Raw genomic sequence first — 15,712 nt, 5'->3', positions numbered from 1 at the left:
TGAATCCTGTGCTCAGTTCTGGGCCCCTCACTACAGGAGAGACATTGAGGTGCTGGAGCAGGGCCAGCGAAGGGCAGTGGAGCTGGTGCAAGGCCTGGAGCACAAGTGTGATGGGGAAGAGCTGAGGGACCTGGGGGGTTCAGTCTGGAGAAGAGAAGGCTCAGGGGGGACCTGATGGCTCCCTAACAACTGCCTGAGAGGAGGATGGAGCCAGGAGGGGCTGGGCTCTGCTCCCAAGGAGCAAGGGATGGGACAAGAGGAAACGCCCTCAAGCTGCCCCAGGGCAGGTTTAGATGGAGCTGAGGACCAATTCCTGCCCCTGCACCTGAGGGTGCTCAGGCATTGGAACAGGCTGCCCAGGGCAGGGCTGCAGTCACCGTCCCTACAAGCGTTCACACAACGTGGAGACGAGGCCTCAGTGCCATGGGGCAGTGGTGGCCTTGGCAGTGCTGGGGTAAGGGTTGGACTGGATGAGCTTAAAGGGCTTCCCCAACGTGGCTGATCCTATGATTTACACGCATTGACGAGATCCCCTGTCAGGCTGCTCTCCTCTGGACTGCACAGCCCCAGCTCCCATAACCTCTCCTCATGAGGGCCGCTCCAGCCCCCTGAGCATCCCTGCGGGCTCTGCTGCACCCTCCCCAGCGGCTCCTTTTCCCCTGTGCTCTTTTCCCACCGGGTGACTGTACCCTGGTGCTATTGATCACTTTAACCGCGTTACCGAGCCCCTTTCACGCTCCTGCTACCGATCAGCCCTAACGCCCCCCGCCGCCACCTCAGCGCCCGGCTCCCCCCCCCCCGCTTCCCGCCAGTCCCCGCGGTGGGCGCGGTGCTCCCGTCGGGCTGCGCGCGGCCGGAAGCGGAAGTGAGTGCGCTGGTGATCATGGTGCCGCCGGGGCGGGGAAGGAGGTGCCGCCGCTGCCCGCAGCCCGGTGAGCGCGGCGGGGCCGGGCCGGCTGCAGCCGGGGAGGGGACGGGAAGGGAGGGGAGGGGTGCACGGACCTGTGCAGGCCCCGCTGGCGGCTCTCGGCGGGGCAGTGCGGGCCCGGCCCGGGCGGGGGGAACGCCGCGGTTCGGCAGGGGACACCTTCCCCGGCCCGCGGGCGGGGGCCGTGGCGCAGGGCGCTGGGCCTGCGAGAGGAGCGGGGGCCCGGCCGGGGCAGAGCCGCCTGACTCCCCCCTTCCCCTCCCTTCCCCTCCCGCCCCGCCGCCCGTCCTTGTGTTGCAGATGAGTCGCTACGGGGTAAGCGCACGATATCGCACTGAGAGGCGGTGAGCCATGGGGGAGAACAGTCCCGAAGGCAACGTTATCTACTACGAAGTGGAGGAAGACGATTTAACCCAAGATGACAATATGATGAGGTTTGCTGATAAAAACGGGCTGGTTTCTTCGTCGTCTGGGACGGTCTATGACAGGACAACTGTTCTGATAGAGCAGGACCACAGCGTGCTGGAAGATGATGAGGATGAAGGACAGTGTGGTGATCACTTGCCTTTTTTACCAGAGGGTCATGAAGAAGGATTTCATTTAATAGCAGATCATGAAGGAATGTCCCAGGGTTATGTGCAACACATTATTTCTCCAGATCAGATTCACCTGACAATAAATCCTGGTTCAACTCCTATGCCAAGAAATATCGAAGGAGCAACGCTCACCTTGCAGTCTGAATGCCCTGAAACCAAGCTTAAGGAAGTAAGTAGCTGAATATGATTCTGAATGTGATTTGTGTTGTGAGTGCTTTTCATCTGGTGGCCTTAAGTGCATTGAGAATGTGGGGCTTTTCTAAAGCTGTTTGCTGAGAGGCAGTCAGAAGGTTCCCTTGTTCTTAAAGGTTACTGTGGAGTGAAATGAATTACACTCCATTAGATCCACTGGTATACTCGGTGATAGTCATGCTTTGTGCTCTTAGGCAGAGCTGCTGCCCACAGTGAAAAAAGCTGCGAGTGTCATCAGTTTTCACTCAGATTTCCTGCTGCTCGCTTGTGAAGCAGTCAGGAAGCGCTTTCTGACATGTGGTGACATGATAGACAGCAGGAGAGCACGGTATTGAAACCACGGTTGTGTTAGTGGTGTGTGGACCTGCAGAGGGCATTTATTATTCTTTGGGTTGGGTGATTATTTCCTGTCCTCACAGATAACCCGAACTCTGTTTTTCCTTGGTTAACCATGTTCTCGAGGCCTTGGCTGCATTTCCAGACTGGTGGTGGTAGTTGAACTGTGAAAATAAACTGAGGAAAATAAGGGAAGCTTTAAAGCAGCATCTGCTCTTGTTTGACCTCTTAAGTCAGCTTACACATATAAAATGGCAGTTACTTTCAGTTCTGGTTCCCTAATGGATTCGACCTGCATGCAAAGTGCTGAGGGCGTGTACTTGCATTCTCACTTTCTAGGTGCAAAAGGAATGTGAAGCTGACTGTAATATCAACACAGCGATGGCTTTGTGCTCCCTTTTTGGCCCTTCCTAGTTAAATAAAGGATGATCTGTACAAATGTCCCTGCTGATGTCAGTGGTGGAAGTATCAACTACTTGTGTAACTGATACTGAGTGTAAGAGAGGATGGCAGAAATGAGACCCTTGCTGAGAAAGGAAGCTGGGTTTGAATGCTGAATAATTCAGGTTAGCAGGGAACTTTCATTAGCACTCTTTTGGCAAGGAGGAAATGGGGCTGGAGGAGGTTGGTTCTGTAATCATGGAACTTCTGGACTGAGGTTTGTCCAATAAGCCCATGTCAGTGTAAGGAGCTCTGCTCATTGTTGTTCAGATCAGCAGCAGCTGTATCCTGTGTTCTGAGCTGCTGAAATACTTGATTTTGGTATGTTAGTCACGTCAGTACTTTCCTTTTTGTAGGATAATAAGCTTGTAATCAGTAGTGTCTGAGAACAGCGTGTACTGGCTCAACAGGCGTTGGTGACTGCATGTGTAATGAAACTGATTTTATTCAGTCACCTCCCCTATTATTAAAAAAGGGAGCTTGTAAGACCTGGGATTGCCTAATGAAATGAATTTATTTTCCATGTCTTGAATTAGTTTCCTGGAGTGGAGGGGGTGTCATTTGAGTCCAGTAGAAATAGGCATAGGTGACACTCCTCCATCTTTAAACCCCTCTTTGGTCCTGCTGTTCCAGATGCTTGGTGAGTTGTCTGGAGGTGGGGAAGGAAACATTCCAAAGCCCTCAGACATTTGGCTCATCTCTGAAAATCCGATTCTTTGGTACTTCGAAAGCGTCTGTCACGGTTCTAACACTTGAGAGAACTCTTCTAAAGTCTTCAGTTTTTGGGGCAGTGTTAGACATCTATGAAGCAAAAGATAGTTTTACACTGCATTTATTACCTTCAACTTCCTCTTGTTATATTCTGCTTCCCTCATTGTAATTCTGTGGGTGAGAATAAACGTGATGAGAGTCTTGTATTTCAAATGCATTATTTTGTTCAATGATAACATAGAAAAAAGGAGCAATGGAAGGGGAATCTCCTCAACTCAGGATGAGTTAAGGGCAAACTGAGCAGTTGAAGTAGACTTTGACACAGTGTGACAGGTTTTGCTTTTGCCACTCTTTTGATTACTGGACAATTAGTTCCTACTTCTAAGTTAATGCTTAATCACAGCTTTCCCAGCGTCCCCCTGGTGCATCTTCCTGGGAGAGACAGCACATTGTCCTTTGTCTTCAAAGCAGCTTGTTTCTGTACTCCTCATACCCATCTGTGGCTTCTCCTGTGCTGCCATGTGCCTCTTTTGTTGCTGCAAGTGTACAGGGATACTCTTGAGTATTTGCTGCTGTAACCGTGAGGCTTTCGTGGTCAATAGCTACGTAATTTGTGTGTATGATCGGTGCTTGTCTGATGTGCTAATGTTCCTAATGGGAAAAGAGAATTAAATGCTTTACTGCTTTAATTTTGCCTAAAATGTGGTGGCAGCACTGCTTCTGTCTGCAGTATCCTTCTCAAAATGACTTAGGAAATAACAGACTTGGCCTTTGAGTAAAGGGGAAGGGCTGCAAGGCCTCTGGCCTACTTCAGGCCCTGAAACTGAAAGTGGTACTGCCATCTTCCTTTAAAGATGTGCATTAGCATCTAGGAACCAAATCCTTCATCTAGAATTAGTTCTCTCCTTTTAATTCACTTTCTAGACCTAATAGGAACACCTAGAAAGCTTTACAGACTCCTCACTTGATTTTTAGGTAGTTCAGATCCCTTGTGCATTATGGGGAGTACAGTGGAGAGCATCCCATAGTGCAGCATGGAAAGTGTTAATTTCCAGCTGCCTTAAAACTGGAACAGGGAAGTTGACTTCAGCCCTGATAGGTGAATTGGACTGATGGGGTGATCACTGGTGAAGATAATGTACCTCTTCTCCTGTAATAAAATGTACTTTCTGACCTTGTGGCTGTCTCTTATTGGTCTCTGCTCTTGGGTTTTGGCTGACTCAACACAACTGAACCTCGAAGTGATGTTGTAACTGTATTGTAACGTTGGGGTATTTAGTGATAACTTCTACCTCATTTGAGGTATAAACCAAGGGTAAGTTGCTTTATAGGGGAATCACCGTTTCCTTCTCCATATGGTGCTGTTTGTCACGGTATCAACAAGAGATTGTAGCAGAGATTACTCAACTCCTATATACTCAGATTTTCTAAAGCATTCTTAAAGGGGTCCTACTGGCAATTTTGACCCCTACAGAACAGGTTGGAAGGAACTGAGACTATTTATTTCTCTTTCCTTATGGAGAGCTTCCTAGAACCCAAATTATACCCAGGAGGAGTTGCCAAGTCCTTTCTTGGGCTCTGTAATCACTTTTAGATGTTAAAGTTTCTCAACTGTAACAGTCAAATGAAAGGCTGATAATTAATGTTCAAGCTAATTTTATTCAAGCATATCAGATGGCTTATTCCTTTTACTTCACAGGAGAGAATGAGATTTAATTAAGTGTTAGGACTGGCACACTGGAAGCTTCTGCATGGTCTCTCTGCCTGTTGCAGTAGCTGGAAGGCTATGAAATCAAGTTCAGTGTAAAATTGCTTCCTGGTGATCCAGATAGCTGGCTGAGAAATCCCGGTGGATTCAGTACACTTCAGGAATTGCCTGTTTCAGTAACCATAAGAGAGAGCAACAAAGCACAGTGGAGGCTGCTTTTGACATAAAATGAAGTAGTAAATGGACTGATGGGTAGGCCATATGAGATGGTGAAAACCGTAGCTCTCATTCAAGGTGTTAATGGAAGTTCAGCACACAAGGCTGTGCTTTTGAGGGTCAGGTTGTGAACGTATATTTTCCCTTGTCTTCTTCCACAAGTAAGTAGCTCTGCTGGAAGCACCCAGGTGAAAGGCAGGCACTCTATGGGAGTAGCGGATAGGTTTGATAGCCTCTTAGCATCCTTTCCTACTGTTTTAGCAGGTTTTTAGCTAGAAACATTTCAAATCACATTTTTCCTTTCCCCCCCCTCTTCTATTAGATGATTATTGTATCAGGTCAGCCTGCTTTCCAACGTGTGCCACCTCTTCCTCAGGTGGTGAAGCAGAAATACTGAGTTATCTGATCATTAAATGTTCTTTTTTCCTTTGGGGTCAAAATCTCTTCCATTGTCTTTGATGTTTAACTGCAGACCTACCCTATCTGGATTCCAGAAATGCTTAAGAATGGTTAAGCATGCAACATTTTGTCTCTTAGGTGAAGAGGTACCAGTGCACCTTTGAGGGCTGTCCACGTACCTACAGCACTGCCGGAAACCTGCGCACTCACCAAAAGACCCATCGTGGGGAATACACTTTTGTCTGCAATCAAGAAGGCTGTGGCAAGGCCTTTCTTACCTCCTACAGCCTCAAAATCCATGTCCGAGTGCACACTAAGGAGAAGCCTTTTGAATGTGATGTGCAGGGCTGTGAAAAGGCATTCAATACACTGTACAGGTAGGAGGTCTCTGCTTAATTCCTCTCCTAGACGTGGCTGTTGTTTTGCAGATTGCATCTGCTTTTGGTTGGGTCTGGATCACAGAAACATAGAATGGATTGGGTTGGAAAGGACCTTAAGATCATCTGGTTCCAACCCCCCTGCTATGGGCAGGGACACCTCACACTAGACCAGGTTGCTCCAAGCACCATCCAACCTGGCCTTGAAATTGTCATGCTTCTTCCAGGTACAGATGTGAATATAAATCTTCCCAAAATATGGAAATGCTGTGCCAAGAGTAGGATGACAGAATCTGTGATGACATACTTGGCTTATTTATATTACAGTAGTCTTGAATCATAGAATCCAGGGTTTTTGGTCTCATCCTTTTTAGGCTGAAAGCACATCAGAGGCTTCACACAGGGAAGACATTTAACTGTGAATCAGAAGGCTGCAGTAAATACTTTACCACGCACAGCGACCTGAGGAAGCACATTCGAACACACACAGGAGAAAAGCCATTTCGGTAGGTCCTTGGGTGGCCATTTTTACCTCTGTGGGGCTTGTGTAATGGGCTGCCTGTGCCAAAAGGCAGCTCTGACTGTCCTCAATGAGAAGCTGTTCTTGGGAGAAAAGAGCTGAAGGCGGCTGGCATTCAAGCATGTTTGTTCTAGAGCTCCCTCAGCTGCCTGGAGAAGTGGGTGAAATGGCTGTCTTCAAAGACAAGAATAGTCGAGCTATTTTTCAAACCTGAATGTGTGCCACAGCGAGCATGTTCTTAAAACATCTTGCTGCTGCTCTGCTGTGATGCAGGGTTTCTTCCATGGAGGAGGCCCCCTTCAAAGGCTGATTTCATGCTTGGATTTTACAGTCCTATTCAAAGCCCTGCTGTGGTCTGTGTAGCATGCCCAGGAGCTGTTGGGAGATGCCTGATTATTAAACCATATTAGCTTAGGCCTGTTTTTCTGAGTCCTGGGACTATTGCAAAGCATGATCTAAGGTTGTAACTAACTTGTCAGGTAAGCCTGATGCTATCTTTTCTCTGACACCTCTTTCAGGTGTGAGCATGACGGCTGTGGAAAGGCTTTTGCTGCAAGCCACCACCTTAAAACACATGTTAGGACACATACTGGTAAGTCCCAAGGGTTTGTTTCTTTTTGAGTTGAACTTACTCAGTTTATATTAACTCTCAGAATCCTAATATGTATTTACTCTCATATGTAATATGTGGGTGACACCACACTAGGTGGTGCAGTTGATATGCTTGAGGGAAGGGCTGCCATCTGGAGGGACCTCTGCAGGCTGCAGGAGTGCACCCATGTGAACCTCATGAAGTTTAACGAGGCCAAGTGCAGACTCCTGCACCCGGGTCAGGGCAGTTCCCAATATTCCATTTATGCACTTCCATGTATGCTTGACAGGTCTTGAATTTCATTAACATGTTTCACAAACGTATCACTAATGATGCATCAAAATGAAATGTGTCAATTCACATGGTAAAATGGAAGCTTTTACCTGCAAGACTCCAAAGAATGCTGAATGCATGATGTGGCATTAAATAACCTTGTTTGTATGAAATGTTACTACTCTCCTGGGTGCTTGAAAAGTACATGTCTGATACGATGTTTTTAAGTCTGTTACATGTGTTTTGCCCTGCCTACAGGGGAGAAACCCTTCTTCTGTCCCAGTAATGGCTGCGAGAAGACTTTTAGTACACAGTATAGTCTCAAGAGTCACATGAAAGGTCATGAGAAAGGACATTCCTATAATGCACTTCCAAATAACAACGTATCTGAGGTTAGTAGCGTTTCTTCCTAATGCTTCTGTGTTAGGAGATGAAACCATTACTGGGAGGAAGAAATTCTTTGGTCTAAAGGTATAATGTTTAAGACTGGGATTTGCAAAGAGAATTGTGAGTACTTGGTGCCCTGTCTCCCATGGGTGCCTCTGTTTTGAACTGAGAACTCAGGTTAAGTCCTGCACTGGCTGGCATTCAGGGTGGCAGTGTAGGGTTTATTCTCATATGCCGTGTTGACAGCGTGTTGAGAATAAACAGAGGGATCAGTGTTTCCCAAACTTCTTGCATGGTATTTGGTGAGCAGGTTTTATTTAGAAAAGCTCATTTAAATTGGTCTGTTCATTTTAATCACATTAAAATTTATGCTCGGGCTGCTCCTGCTTTGAATATGTCAAATGCTGACATGAGTTTATAGGCAGTTAGACGTGTTATCATGCTTTCCTTGTAGGTTCTTGCGTTTTGATCACAACTATGTAACAAGTATGTGAAGTGAAATAAATAACTGTTAAGGGCTAAACTTTTCATTTTCTATAGGCTGATTTGTTGTTTAAATTTTTGGAAGCAATGTGAAAAGGATGTTAAGAATCCTTGCTAGCTGCTGAATCTCCTTTGTTTAGTAATATTGCTCCTTTGAGTTTAGAACTGAGATTTGGATCACATACGGGTAAAAAATCTGCTTAAGCAGAGTTGTATGTCTAGCAAGTAATGAAAAACGTTTCTGATGCTACTTCTAAATATGCAACTTCATTTCTTTTTCTTCTTTACAGGATACAAGCCACTCGCTTTGTCTGAGTGACTTAAGCCTCATATCGACAGATTCAGAATTGCGGGAAAACTCTAATCCAGTGAGTTACTGCCCTGGAATTGCCTCACCCATCATTTGAGTTTGGCGTTTCTCTGGCAGGGTGCTTGTCCTGTCAACTAGAACTCAGCAGAGTAGATATGTGTGGCTGGTGGATTCTATTTCACTTGTTCGGGCCTCCAGCAGGCTCTGCTTCAGGCTTTCATTTCGCTACTGCAGATGGAGGAGATGAGTTCTTCCACAGCATAAGTGACTTTGGATAGGATTGGTTTAGATGTACTGAATGCTGCTGCTTTATTTCCTGTGGCACATGGCAGTTTGGAGGAGGCTCAGTCTTGACAAAAATGTGGCTTTTACGCACCCTATTGAGCCTGTAAATTGACAGACATATTACTGCTGTTCTTTTGGGAATGTTGGAACAAACCCCCCAGTATTTCAGCATAGTTGAGTGAAAGAGAGAGATTTTCCTACAAAATACTGCAGTGCTTAATTCAAGCAGGTTTTTAAAGGTTCTGCATCTGATTTTACCGTAACAGTGTTCTTGCTTATTGATAACTCTTGACTGAGCTTAAATGTGACATAGTGAAATTGAATACTGAGGAGACAGGGTCATTCTGATGTGTTTTGATGTGGAAGCAGCATGCAGTACTTTGATATATCCTAGAGCGCTGTGGATGACCAGCAGTGCATAGTCTAGGGTCTAATCTAAGCAGAGCCATTTTGTTTCTGCTCCAGAAAAGATTTCACAGAATAGCCAAGAACAAATCAATATCTGTTTCTGACAGAAATAAGGTTAAACAAAGTGTGGATGCAGAAGAATGTGTTTTCCTTTTGAATGACTTATTTGTGTGAGGATTTGCTCCTTAGGTTGGTAAATCCATTGTAGGTAGTAAAAGCTCAGTGGTGTTTTACACTAGGGAAGTGAAATACGTTGCCTTTCCTGGAGGTGGCTGATTATTTGGAGAGGTACTTCTGACATTCCTGTACAACTTGACTGGGATTTGTGCAAAGTTTATGGAGACCTGAGATGGAATGTTACCTGATGCCTTCCTCTGTATTTTGTATTTGCCAGACACATGGACAAGACCTTAGCACAATCTCACCAGCAAGCATCTTTGAGTCGATGTTTCAGAGCCCAGATCACACTGCAAATCAGGATGACTCTCAGCAGACAGGTACAGATTGTATCTGTCCTATTTCAGGAGAGCTTTTTAACAGTTTTCTTCTTCTGTACTTAATTTAGCATTTCAGATTGAAGATTGCTGATCCACATAACTCTTAAGTAGCAAACAGAACTTTTAAATTCAGTATTGAAATGTATTCATAGAGGGTGTAGTGCTGGGATGGTGATGGAGGAACTGACAGAACATTTACAGCATGCTGTCATACAATGCTGACACTGATGCTCTGGGGCTTTCCACATAAGTGCTTTTTCAAGCTTCCTCACTTGATGTAGCTGCCCAAACTGGCTGATAAAAAGGCTTCTTGGAGCTAATGAGGCCGATCAGCTTGTGTGTAGTAGTGAGTGTTACTGGCTTCCTAAATTTGGACTTACTTTTAGATTTCACTGCCTAGTGTTAGATGGTTTTGAGCACCCGTCTGAAGATGGGAAGTGATAATGCCTGACTTAGCAACTAGCGGAGGGATTTCTGCTAAGTTCATTGAAAAATCAGATCTTATGGGAAGTGATGTATTTCTGTTTTTCCATGTTTCTTTCGGCAGCTGCCTTGATTGATGGTTTCAATGGCGACGCGGACTCTGTCACTGCTGTTCCGCCTTCTGCAGGAGACTCGGCGTCATTGTCTCTTCCACTTGTACTGCAGCTTGGTATCTCTGAGCCTTCCCATTCAGCACTACAAGCCTCAGCAGCCCCTGCTGCTCCCTCCTCCATAGGAACCAGCTCACAGCAAGCTGCATTTGGAAATCCTGCAACTGTTTTACAATCCCCAGAAGTGCCTGTTCCTCACAGCACACAGTTTGCAGCCAGTCACCAAGACTTCCTGCAGCATACTCAGACCCCACCACAGCCCCTCGTGCAAGGACTTTCAGTGGTTGCTGGGGCATCTGCCCCAACACCATCAAGTGCCACTGAGCCCCTGCCAGCTGTTGTTCAGACTGTGCCTGTTGGTGCGAACTCTGTTCTGACCAGTAATCCAACTATAACAATTACTCCTTCTCAGAGCACTGCTATTCTGCAGTCCAGCATTGTCATGGGAGAGCAAAACTTACAATGGATCTTAAATGGTGCCACTGGTTCTCCGCAAAGCCAAGAACAAATGGTTAGTATGTCTACTGCATGCAGTTGGAATCACCTCATTTCCTCCTAGAGTCCTGTTGAAAAGGAAGAGGATCAAACCTGTAACTGTAAGATAACTGTAAGAAACCAGGATGCAGTGTTGTATAATGCTTATCATGTTAATATACATAAATATGCCCCAATGCAGCTCCTAAAAGAGATAAGGGATTAGAAAATAGATTTAGATCTTTAATCTCTTCCCCAGTGACAGACTTGACACAGCAGTTATCAGTTTGGTGTCAGACAGAGTGCCACACAGCCTGAGAATGTGTGCGGGTTTAAATCTACTACTTTTGACAAGCAGAAGCACAAAAGACTGAAGTTTGTGTCTAGGTATTTTGTGATCTGTCTTGTCTTGATGTAGCCTGATAAAGATACTGAAGCTTTCTAGGAAAGCAGAATGGTTCTAGTTCCCCATTAAATCTGGGTAGCTGAGACTAAAAGTGTTTTATCATTCAGAATACTATTGCCATCTGTGGGCCTTCTTAGCTGCAAATGGTCAAGCGTCAATGGCTGCGGGTACAAGCAGGATGAGCAAGTGCAGTAGTTGTTGAATTCATTTGTCAGGACCCACAAACTACGTTAACAAGCATGTGGTATGGGGGGTCATTGCCTCTCATCTTAAGGACCTCTGAAATAACACTCTGAGTTTTGGGATAGCCAGAACATAGCACAGAACCAAGCTAAATGTTATAATTCATGATTAGTTTCCTGTGTGTTCTCTTTGGAATATGTTCATAGCTGTTTCTTTAGCTTGAAGCTGCTTAGAATTTGAACAATGGAATTGGAATCAACTCGCACTTTCTCTCTTCTTTTTCCCTTTTCTTTACAGCCACAAGTTCCAAAAGTAGTAGAAAAGGTCTTTTTTACCACTGCATTACCAGTAGCTGGCAACACAGGTAAGCTGGACACTGATCTTACTTCTCTTTCTCTCTCTGTTTCTTTGTGGTACTGTTGGCTTGACCAGCATTTGTGGTGCATTTATTGCTTCTAGAAACGTTGAAGAAAATCCTTTCATATTTCTGCCTTTCTGAGGTTTTCCATGCACTCAGGGGCTTGTGCTGAGATGTGTCCCATAGTAATTTCTGTGACAACTTGTGAATTAGATCATAAATTAGATCTGGTGTTCATAAAAGTGGTATTTTAATGGAACTTGTATAGAGGAAAAGACAGAAATGCAGGGACATAATCTGTCTTTTTGTTCTTTTGAATGAAGACATGGAACAGGTAATAAATTCATAAACTTCATCAGTTCTTTAGCAATTGTTTTTTAGTGAGCATTATGCATGAGGTTCATCAAAATGAAACAACTGTAGAAGTTCTGTTCCTACACTCTTGTTATATTGCAAAGATGAATCAGAGTCAAGAGAGATCAAGGTAAGTTTAAACTGTAAATCTTAAAGAAAGGAAGCCAAGCAGATAGAGGAGCATAGGAAGAGTGAGGAGGAAGCATGAGAAACAAGTTGGGAAAGGAAAGCAGACTAGAGAAAATGAACAGGAAGATACTTGTGCTGGTGTCAAGGAGCAGCATCGCTGGTGTAATGTTGTATCATCATCTTCAAAGATCAGTATGTAGGGACCGGGGTATCTGAATGCCACTCTGTATTAGATTTGATGCTGTAGAAGTTCTAGTGCTTGTCAGAGAAGAGGCATAGTGTGTTGAGCCTGGGTTCAACCTGAACAGGTTGCTCATCAACAGAGAGTTCTTGCCAGTTTTCTTACTTACCATCTGCTAGAGTTATTCCTTGTGCTTGGAGAAAGTGAGCTGTGATCTCTGCTGCAAGCCACATACAGTCTAACTTAACAAAGAGGATTTGTCTCTCCCTGCTGTGAAATGATGTAGTTCCGTTGTGTTTTGTCTCTGTTTCACCTTCAGGAAACCCTGTTCAGCAGATTGGTCTCAGTGTTCCTGTCATTATTATAAAGCAGGAGGAGGCCTGCCAGTGTCAGTGTGCCTGCCGAGACTCTGCCAAGGACAAAGCCACTGTTAAGAAGGAATGTTCCTCACCTGATTCAAAAGCTTTGGAGCAGCCAGCTCCCCAGCTGCAGCCTCAGACCTTTTCTTCCTCTTCTCCTTCATGCGGGCAGAGCAGTCAGATAGTTAACCCTCCAGACTCACAGACTGAAACATTAAGTGCCATGGATGTATCGGACTTCCTGTCCCTCCAAAGCCCTGAAACCCCATCTGATATAATTCCAATCGAAGCACTACTGCAGGGTGAGGAAGAAATGGGTTTGAATAACAGCTTCTCTAAGTGAAGATGTTCCAGATTTTCCTTTGCACCTGGAGGGTAAAACCCTCTCCTTTAGAAGCAGAAACTGAAGGATCGATTCTTTTTCCTTCCTCTGTGGAAGTTTTGTGGCTTATTTCTGCTTCACAGATGTCATCTTAGTCACATCCCAGGTACATCCATCTTTGAGAATCTATCTAAAAAGAAAAGGTAAAAAAACGAAGAAAAAAAGAAAAAGCTAAGTTATATATGAACTGTTTTGGCTGCACTGTCTGTCACTTTTGCTTGTCATATGTGAACACAGAAGTTAAGGTTACTCGTGTGCAAAAAGATTCTAAAAAGAAAAGGGGGGGGTTTAGTTTGTCTCCAATTGCACATCGCTTATGTTTGGGATTAAGGTACTGGCAGCAAGTGGGTCTTTGTTACAACTCCTTGGGTCTATGATTTTTCTTCTGTCTCTTTTGTCTGATACTAACCATGCACTATAAGGGGAGCCCAGGAAAGGAGTTTGCTGTAGTAGAAAATAGCATTATTGTAGAAGATGATTTATCTGCAATCGTATTGGAATGTGATTGTCGCACCACTGAGTTGGGAGCTTTGTACTAACGCTGTTACTAAAGCCTACAGAAACTTTTGGGGAGTTTATTTCAGAAGAGCACAAGTACCTTGTGCTCCTGATGGATCTGTTCATTTAATTGCTTTAGGGCTTCAAAGGGTGGTGGCAGACACTGTTTCACAAGGTGGAAACACAACTGGAGCCTCTGCTTACTCAGACTCAAGAGTCTGTTTCCTTTGCCTCTCTTTGAAGGATGCAGTGAGTCCCAGGTGTAGTTAGGTCGGTGCCTGCTGCTCTTTTGATTTCTTTGGCTCAGAACCAAGTCATCCTCTTAATCCCCATGACTGTTTAATCAGGAGCATGGTGCCTTTGCTGGTTACTCTCAGCTTTTGTCAAGAGCAACTCTTCAGAATGATTCAGCCGAAATTCAGTTTGAATTCAGTGGGTCTGTCCTTCAGCTGTCCACAAACGCTTCCCTTGTTTTCTGTTAAGCTCTATGATTCCTGCCTGAATCTGCCTCCAACCTACTGCAATGCCAGCTTTTTGTGCACGGGGCTATTTCTTGACTAAAAGAAGTTACACGACGTAGTAGTTTTTCGTATCAAACTGAAAGTCTATATTCTAACCTACTCAGGGTAAATAAACCACAAACCCCCCCTTCCACCAAAAAGCCTGTAATGTTGCAATAAATGCAGTCTCATTCTAAATGGTTTATTTATGCTGCATTATTTTAAAAGATGTAATTTTATAGTGTTTTATCCATCTTTCTGGCTTTGGCTGTCAGTCCTTTTGTGTTAAAGGAAAGAATATTAAATAGTCTTTATTCAGTTTACAGTGTTGTCATTAGTGAGATACAAAGATAATGACTGTAAGCCACTTAATGCGGAGTGTCTCTGCGCACTAAATTTAGGAATGCGAAATCCCAGTGGATAGAGGTCTCTCACCCTTTGTACTTGATCAAAGCTGCTCTCTGTACCTGCTGGTGGGGGAGAACCCTCTGGCTGCAGCCAGACCTCCCCAGGAAGTGGGACGATGAGCAGGTTTTTTGACCCTCTGGTGATGTGCTTTGTGTAGCCTTAGTGAACGTGCTGCAGCAGCATGGATGGAATTGGCTTTTCACCTCTGACAACTCCCGGTTGTGAAATGCAGACGGGTGACACTACATCTCCCGTTAGGGTGAATGTGAGGGAGGGGAGGCTTTGTGCCTGGGAAGTGTCGTCTTACTGTGCTAGGGCAAGGTGCTCCCTTTTGGTAACTGCAGTGATGAGCTTGGGGCCACCAATGGAACTGTAGCATGCTGATTGTTTCCTCTCTGTTTGGTGTGTGTTGCAGTGGGGATGGGGGTCCTGCAGCAATAAGGTCCGCATCCATGAAATGCGGATTAAGAGTAGGTTCTTGTAATCCCTAGGTTTGGTTCTTGTAATCCCTAGAGGGTAGTGAGACAGTGGTCCTTGGTTGTTTTTTTTTTCCTCCTACATCTTAGTTTTGTGATGCAGTTTGGTTGCATGGCAGCAAGAGCTGTTCAGAACACAAAAGAAACAGTCTCAAGTCTGTGTGGCTCAGATGTCCTCACAGAGGTAGTCTCCACCAGTGTAGAGCTCCACTTTGGAGGAGTGTGAGTGGTGCCTGGAGCTGTGTGGGATGTCTCTGTGGGGCACAGGCCACTGCAGAGGACCTTTTGTGTTTGAGGGTGAGTGGATGCGTGTGTGTGAGAAATTCCACTAACACAGGAGCATGCAGGTTCCCCTGGAGTTGTGGGGTGATGGATACAAGGGTACCAGATGTGGCCTGGATTTAGCATTTTCTGAGCCTTTCTGTCCTTCAGGAAGGTGTTTTTCTGTGCTGATTTTGCTGCTTGTGACTTGGTTCACCTCAACCACCTTTCCATTGGGCCCGATAACTTCAGAAACTGCTTTGTGGCAGAAGTGAGTAAAAGAATCTACCAAAGGCTTTGAAATCGGAAGCCGATTTGGAAGTGTGATTGTGTGCAGCACCTTGCTGCTGCCATCCTCTCTGGGTGGGTGTCAGCAGTTAACCTCTCTGCTGTTTTCTCTTCACGCCTAGTGTTTTCTCTTGTTGTGTTCCAGGATAAGCAATGTGTTCCATGTTCATGCTGGCTTTTAGGTGCACTGGTTTTGCTGTTAC

General features: G+C 45.2%; 1 protein-coding gene across 1 annotated transcript; it reads left to right on the top strand.

Annotated features, from left to right (window-relative positions):
* Positions 1–791: 791 nt before the first annotated feature.
* Positions 792–14,399, top strand: MTF1 (metal regulatory transcription factor 1). The gene is made up of 11 exons (XM_057403528.1): positions 792–932; positions 1,229–1,693; positions 5,666–5,904; positions 6,279–6,410; positions 6,943–7,016; positions 7,548–7,681; positions 8,450–8,527; positions 9,557–9,659; positions 10,207–10,763; positions 11,613–11,679; positions 12,657–14,399. The coding sequence occupies exons 2-11, from the start codon at positions 1,280–1,282 to the stop codon at positions 13,037–13,039; spliced, it is 2,181 nt and encodes a 726-aa protein (XP_057259511.1). The 5' UTR covers positions 792–932; positions 1,229–1,279; the 3' UTR covers positions 13,040–14,399.
* The last annotated feature ends 1,313 nt before the right edge of the window (positions 14,400–15,712 follow it).

Source organism: Pezoporus wallicus, unplaced genomic scaffold (assembly GCF_028554395.1).
Source record: "Pezoporus wallicus isolate ANWC-B61680 ecotype Strahan unplaced genomic scaffold, APGP_CSIRO_Pwel_v1 contig_8232, whole genome shotgun sequence".
NCBI classification, from domain to species: domain Eukaryota; kingdom Metazoa; phylum Chordata; class Aves; order Psittaciformes; family Psittacidae; genus Pezoporus; species Pezoporus wallicus.
This window is presented reverse-complemented; position numbering and strand designations above follow the sequence as displayed.

Bases quoted from the DNA above. Each gene is read 5' to 3' on its own strand.
- MTF1 (XM_057403528.1), top strand. From the start codon at position 1,280: ATGGGGGAGAACAGTCCCGAAGGCAACGTTATCTACTACGAAGTGGAG. The intron at 7,017-7,547 runs GTAAGTCCCAAG...CCCTGCCTACAG, and splicing joins ACATGTTAGGACACATACTG to GGGAGAAACCCTTCTTCTGT. The intron at 9,660-10,206 runs GTACAGATTGTA...TTCTTTCGGCAG, and splicing joins GGATGACTCTCAGCAGACAG to CTGCCTTGATTGATGGTTTC.